This window comes from Nasonia vitripennis, chromosome 5 (assembly GCF_009193385.2).
Source record: "Nasonia vitripennis strain AsymCx chromosome 5, Nvit_psr_1.1, whole genome shotgun sequence".
NCBI classification, from domain to species: domain Eukaryota; kingdom Metazoa; phylum Arthropoda; class Insecta; order Hymenoptera; family Pteromalidae; genus Nasonia; species Nasonia vitripennis.
This window is the reverse complement of record NC_045761.1, coordinates 3,960,797-3,967,555: the sequence shown is the minus strand read 5'-3', so window position 1 is coordinate 3,967,555 and position 6,759 is coordinate 3,960,797. Positions and strand designations below refer to the sequence as shown.

Sequence of the window (6,759 nt, the reverse complement as noted above, 5' to 3'; positions counted from 1 at the left end):
TCTAATTTTTTCGATATTTATATATTACTGATATTCAGATATTAAAGTTATTGAATAAGTAATTCGTATAATGGCATCCCTGTCCTGAAATTCATCGCAGAAACGTGATTGGTTATTATATCTATGGCGGCGTCAAAGGCCAAAAACACGACGGGTATTTTTTCTGTCAGGTTTCAGTCTATCGGTGAGCCCATACTGCTACAAGTGTTTGTTTATGCTCACACAAAGAGCTGCGGCAGCTCCGATTTGGTTCAATGTAATACAAAGAGGAGAGAGTGGTGTGGAAGACCATATTTGTCCTTTATTTTTTTTCTCCGTTAATGTCGTGAAAATATAAGAGGCCCGATGGGCGCGATGCACCTCCTCAACGAATTTGTCTATTACCTAGCCAATTGTACGTAGCAGCTGCTCAACAAGTTACGCGTAAAATATTTATGCAAAACATATCGACGATCGCCATAATCGTACTTAGTATTGCAAAATATCTCTTGGAAAGAATGCCTCGATGCGTACCACTGGGACACACTTGATTTTTACTTGTACAGGGCAATACATATTTGCGAGCTGTTTAATAGCGTATGCACGTTAAATTTGACAAGATATTGTTGTAAAGGTAATGTTGTACTTTGAATTGTTAATGATTGTTTTAACGAAAAAAGTCGTTGGTTTTATAATGTAAATGTTGCTTTATCTTAATATAGATGTTCAGCTCAGTTCAGATAAAACAGGAATATAATGGTGCGGATGATAGGGGTCATGAAAATATGGTTGGTGGACAAGGAAATAATGTTGATTATTCAGTGTTCGATAACCAAAATGTTCAATATGCATACCACCAATTGCCACATTTTTGGGATCAGGCATTGCAAGTGCAAACCAATCAGTACCCCAAGGATTTTTCTCAAAAAAATGACGGAATCACTCGACAGGATATGTCTCGAATCCCTGTAAGTAGATTTCTATTTTAGCCTCTGCTTTGTTTTAGAATTTATAAGTATTCATTAGAGGTCGCATTTCTAAATATTTAGATCTTGCTGTGAATTATATTATATGATTAATATGATATCTATAATTAGGTCAAATGGTCATCTAGTTAAATATAGATTTATGTCTACTGCAGATATTAGATTTTGTGAATGACCTTATTAATTTAAATGAATAATATTAATATATATTTTTTTTTAATTTTAGCCAAGTATACCTTCGATAAGTACAAATTATTTAAATCATCATCTGCAGCAGCAGCAGCAACAACAGCAACAACAACACCAACAACATCAACAACAACAAAATTCATTTCCACTGAATCATCAAGCAACTGCTGATCATTCTCAGATCAATCAAGTTAATCAATCAAATGTAGGATCTGAGCACATAGCATCTAGAGTCGCATCTGAAATCATAAGCAACAGCGGTCTCATGAATCCAGGACTTGTGGCAGGCCAAACAACTACTTCTTCTATCAAACGCAGTAATCCTGGTAGACCATCAAAATCCACAAATTCCACAGACAGCCCTGGTAAAAAGCTAAAGTGCCAGTGTGAAATTTGCTTTAAAGAGTTTGGTCATAAAAGCAACCTTTTTATTCATATGAGGACTCACAATGGTGAAAGACCATACAAATGCAAACAATGCGATAAATGTTTTACTCATAGTGGGAACTTAGCAATCCATATGCGAACACATTCTGGAGAACGTCCATATGCTTGTCAAGTCTGTGGAAAAATGTTCAGTCACAGTGGCAATTTGTCAACGCATTTACGTACGCATTCTGGGGTCAAACCGTACAAATGTAGTGTTTGTGCAAAAGAATTTCGTCACAGTGGCAATCTTTCAATTCATGAGAGAATACATTCTGGTATTAAACCTTTCCAATGTAAAGTTTGTGGAAAAGAATTTTATCACAGTGGAAATTTAACTACACACATGAAAAAGCATCTAGTGACAGTTTCCACTGAACAGTGTAAAAATAATGTACTTCCTGCATTGAGCACAGATTATATCTCCAATAATGTTCATCAAGTCAAGGAGACTGAAAGTATTTTAATTTCTAATTCAAGTGATCTGAATAGTACAATACAAAATTCAAATGAAATTGTAATTGAAGATAAGTTACATGAACAATCAGCAACAAGCTAGTAGGCTTAATCTTGTTTGCTTTTTTTTTTAGTCCACTGTATTATTTAAGTACAGAATGGATTTAGTCCCAGAATTAATTTCAATTTTCAGTAAAACAAATACTGTAGGGATACCAAACATCATTTATTTTATACATTTTCATATAAATACAGAAAATGAAAAAAAAAATTAATGAACTAAAATTTTTTAAATAACCAAAGAAGTATAATAATGATACATACTAATTTCTACTAACATACTAGTTTTTAATGGCTTCATTTTTTATCAGTATTTTATTAAAATATAGTTAAAAATACTGCCTTCTTTCACTTAACAGAAAATGAAATTAATATTTGAACTGAATCCATTTCTAAACAAGAAAAGTAATATTTCCTAAAAATATTAATTGTTAAAGTCAATATTAATAAAATTTAGGTTTAAATTTGCTATCAATGAAATTTTGTACTTTTAATATTGTGATATTTATAAATGGATTTATAAATAAGCTTGAAGTGAAAAAATTTAAAGCATGATCATTGAACAACCATTGAATGTTAATAATTAATAGTTTGAAGAAATAATCCTTTCAGTCATAGTATAAGTATCTATGTGGTAGGTACTTATTAATTAACTTTATGGAGCATACAGAAATAACTTCAATAAATAAGCCTTTTTTAAATCACGTCTACGTGTAATTTTAAGACTGCAGTTAATTATTATTATGAAATATGAAAATGAAAAATTTAAGGTACAACAAAAAAATACATAACAAATCATGTACGATGAATGTTGATTAATGTAATTATATAAATGTTTTATTTTATTGTATTAAATCTGTAAATTATATTATAATTAATAGAATGTATTATATAATAAGTGATGTCATAAAAGTGTCAGTTACATACATATATCGATATAAATATGCTCAAAATAAAATTATCTTCTAAAAATAAATTTTCATTAAATAATTTTTTATTGCTCATTATGTAAAATACATTTATCTAACTGTCAGCACTTTTGATTGGAGTACAAATATCTTACAGTAAACTATATTTCAAAGTACAACTTGCATAATTAACTTACATTTATATTTAATATTCAAAAATAATTTTATTCAATTTCTATCACAGAAATAATTAAAAATGTTTTTTCAGTTAAATGTACAATGCACACTTTCATACGTTTAAGTTTTTAGTTTATATTATTCTACAGCACTTCACTCTTAATAGATTTAGAAAATTATAGGTGTGAAAAATGTATACATGATAAAAAAGAAGACAGCTAACAAGGGTGTGTCAAGTAATCACACACTGTAAAAAATCAGTGTAAAGATATAATCTTTTTTTTTATCTATTATCATTGGAATAATTTTACAATTTATACAAAGCTTTAAAAAAGTCACAAAAATTGTGACTAAAAATACATACATTCTGATCCCTACATTTTTTTTATTGTACAGAGGAATCAAGTTTTCATATATTATTAAAGTCTAGACAACCAACTGCACAGGTTGAGAAGATTATTTCTTAATTATGATGTTGACATGATATTCATGCCAGATTAAAGAATCAACCTTATGTATTATGGCATTATGTACAAAAAATACATAGTATTAATCATTGATAAAAATAAACCTCAAATCGGAAATTTATCAGTATTACAAATCGCATCAACACCATTTCACATTTGTATAAGTATAATAAAATAATATGTATGATTAAAATAAAACATTAACTATTTTATTTTCTTTGTTTCCCGATAGACTCACCTTTAGCACCAAGTATAAGTAAAAAGGTGTTGATGACTTGATTAAAAATTTAATCAAGTATTTATAATACTGTATAGATGAATGATACTGTACAATTATCTATGTATTTAGCATTAGGAGACACGTTGATTCTATTAAATGGTATCTGTAGGTTTAACAAATAAAGCTGTCAGTGCAAAGATTAAGAAGACAACTCCTCCAATGATTGTAACTGGAACACCAAAAGATAGTTGGAATGAGATAAGCATATATAAATTATTATTTTGATGTTAATCATAAAGTTAATTCAAACCTGTTCTGACTGATATCCTTTGTGCAATCATACGACCTCCAAGTACTGCTAAACCTGTGCAAAATGAATGCCCTAAAACTCCACCAATCACAACACCATAGACATCCTGAAAATATACAATAAATTATAAAAGTGTTGAGATACAAAATCATGAAAATGTTTACCTCACGGGCAGCAAGAATGATTGTTGTTATCTGGGAACGATCACCCCATTCGGCTAGAAATGTCAGAGAAAATGCTTGTAGAAATATTCTTGAAAGTAGCATAAAAGCACTTGTTTTCTGACTTTTCCTTATGACCCCAGTCTCAGGATCTTGGACAAGAGTGGTACTAGTTTCTTTTTCAAACTGAAATAACATTGTATTTAAGACATTTATATTAATTAAAATCACGATTCTATTTTTAAATTCAAATTTACTTCATCCTCTCGTTTTCTTAAATCAGATTGTACTTCTTCGAGCTCTTCTTGCCCTTCGTTTGGAGACATGTAATATCCATCTCTTAACATTTTCAAACCAAACAAAGCAAACAGGGCAGTTGAGATATAATACGTATAAGCTCTAGGAATAATTGTAGCAGCATAACCAAATATAACTGATAAAACAGTCATGACTGCGAGTGCACTTATTGCTCCAGCAAATACTGTAAGTCTAGGGTGTCTCATGGCCATAATAGCAGCAATGAAAAATGTTTTGTCACCCAATTCAGAAACTACTATGACCGATAGCGATGCTAGAAATGCATGAAGAAATCCCAAGTTCTCCAGTGCACTCATTGGTGTTACGCTATCCACTCTCTGCAAAATTAAATTATGAATTGAATAAAATAACTGAAAATAATAAAATATCAAAAATCTGAGTGAAAGTATATATCTCACATCTGAGGAGGAAGACGACTGCTGCAATCTTTCCAGTACCACGTCCGACGGCATTTTTTCTCCGTAAGTTAAGTTAAACATAAAGTAGAAACAGATCAAAGGTAAACAAATATCTCGATATCCGGTCATTTTTATTTTCACGCTGACAGCTAACAGCTAAAATATATATACACGCTAAGCTGAGATCCAAGAGCTACAAGCCCCAACAGTCCTCAACAGATTGTCGAGAAATAGATGAAATTCAATATACTGTCGCGGCCAATCCGTGCGTCGAATAAAAATTTTGAGGTTATAAGTTATTTGGCTGCGCGGCTCTCGTGTGTTAGTATCGTGCAGATTTTAGATATCCTATCGGGCAGAGACGAGCGGGTGACACTCTCCGAAGATTGAGTACACGTTATCCAGATATCTGCTTTTCTTATCTCGTGATGAGCCGATGAGACAAGCTGACAAACTTCGCGAAGAATCGTACCTAGTAACACAGATATCTAAATTGCTTTAAATATGGAGGAATTCAAAAAAATTAATTGGTAAGTTGCGCGTATAATAAAAGAGATCGTAAAGCATACTTATAACTGTAACCCTTTCATCCTTGACAATAAATGTACTGCATATACGAGTACAAGTACGCATCTAGCTATTGTTCGCAATGTTAGTCTTTGTATCACGCTTAATTTTTTACGTTTTTATGTAACTTGCATCATATACGCTTCATACGCTCGTTTCATAATTACGATCTGCATTGCAGGCACCCGAGTATAGAGGATATGATAGACAATAAATTTCTGAATGAGGAGCGTCTACAGACAGAAGGGGCTATGTACCAAATAATGAACGGGGTGTTTGAAGACCCTTTTCAAGAGCTCAGGCCGCGTGTTTCCATTTCATTCAAGGCAGATGCATCTAAGAAAACCAAAACAAAGATTAATAACGATGATAATAATAAGAAAAAAGTCGTTCCCAGAAAGAGGACTAAGAAGAAGAAGAATAAGAAGCCCCAGAACAAGCCTACTACTCCCAACTAAAAATTATTCATGTTAGTTTAACCATTTTTGACACGGTATATACCTAAATATCGATATGTGTAAGAGAAAGTGTAAATAAACCTTTTCTACCTCTTTTGTAAGAAAAATAATAAATAAAAAACAATTATTTCATATTTTATGTTTTCTTATTATATAGCTGTAGGCATAGCAAAATCAGTTTGGTGCAGGCAAAAAAGAGAAATTGAGTCTACTTTAACTATTAATTTGCATATTACGCAATGAATTACTTAGCCAAATTGTACCATTATAACAAGTGCGTGAAACTCGCGAGTTCACGACTGCATAACCTAAACACAACGCCGCCAACCAAAACATTCATTCTTCACTTTTCAGCGAAGTTTACTTATGCGGGTATACGTGATCGATCATTTTGAAAATGGAAAAAGAGCAACAGCCGTTGATAATTCAGGTTTATTCAAACCTATAACTGATTTATCACGCATATTATTATATTCGCGCGCTATAGGTATATATTACTGCGCTGATGCGCTGGCGGCTGGCTGCAGACGTCATGCGATATTTTTTTCCGAGGTTAATGCGTGTACAGCCGCGCACACCCTATACTATACAGTAATTTATATATCCAACATACTATAGTGTCGATGTCACCCACACAGTCATAGGGCATACGTGTGTGTCTCCCCCACTACCGGGCAGA

At 32.1% G+C, this 6,759-nt stretch overlaps 3 protein-coding genes across 8 annotated transcripts; 2 read left to right on the top strand and 1 right to left on the bottom strand.

Annotated features, from left to right (window-relative positions):
• Positions 1 to 111: 111 nt before the first annotated feature.
• LOC100679980 (zinc finger protein 235) lies at positions 112 to 3,072 on the top strand. Its single transcript, XM_003426976.5, has 3 exons — positions 112 to 613; positions 702 to 947; positions 1,192 to 3,072. Exons 2-3 carry the CDS (start codon positions 702 to 704, stop codon positions 2,137 to 2,139), a joined length of 1,194 nt encoding a protein of 397 aa, XP_003427024.1. The 5' UTR covers positions 112 to 613; the 3' UTR covers positions 2,140 to 3,072.
• LOC100121735 (transmembrane protein 165) lies at positions 2,159 to 6,756 on the bottom strand. 6 transcript variants are annotated; one of them, XM_032600363.1, is made up of 6 exons: positions 6,694 to 6,756; positions 5,056 to 5,527; positions 4,597 to 4,974; positions 4,343 to 4,525; positions 4,179 to 4,284; positions 2,159 to 4,097 (listed from the first exon to the last, which is right to left on the bottom strand). In XM_032600363.1, exons 2-6 carry the CDS (start codon positions 5,182 to 5,184, stop codon positions 4,021 to 4,023), a joined length of 873 nt encoding a protein of 290 aa, XP_032456254.1. In that variant the 5' UTR covers positions 5,185 to 5,527; positions 6,694 to 6,756; the 3' UTR covers positions 2,159 to 4,020. The 6 variants fall into 6 exon arrangements, with proteins under 6 accessions (XP_032456254.1, XP_032456252.1, XP_032456253.1 ...); XM_032600361.1 differs by having other exon boundaries at positions 6,579 to 6,696; XM_032600362.1 differs by lacking the exon at positions 6,694 to 6,756 and adding an exon at positions 6,329 to 6,660.
• On the top strand, positions 5,131 to 6,214 carry LOC116417687. Its single transcript, XM_031932084.2, has 2 exons — positions 5,131 to 5,585; positions 5,804 to 6,214. Exons 1-2 carry the CDS (start codon positions 5,560 to 5,562, stop codon positions 6,078 to 6,080), a joined length of 303 nt encoding a protein of 100 aa, XP_031787944.1. The 5' UTR covers positions 5,131 to 5,559; the 3' UTR covers positions 6,081 to 6,214.
• Positions 6,757 to 6,759: the final 3 nt, after the last annotated feature.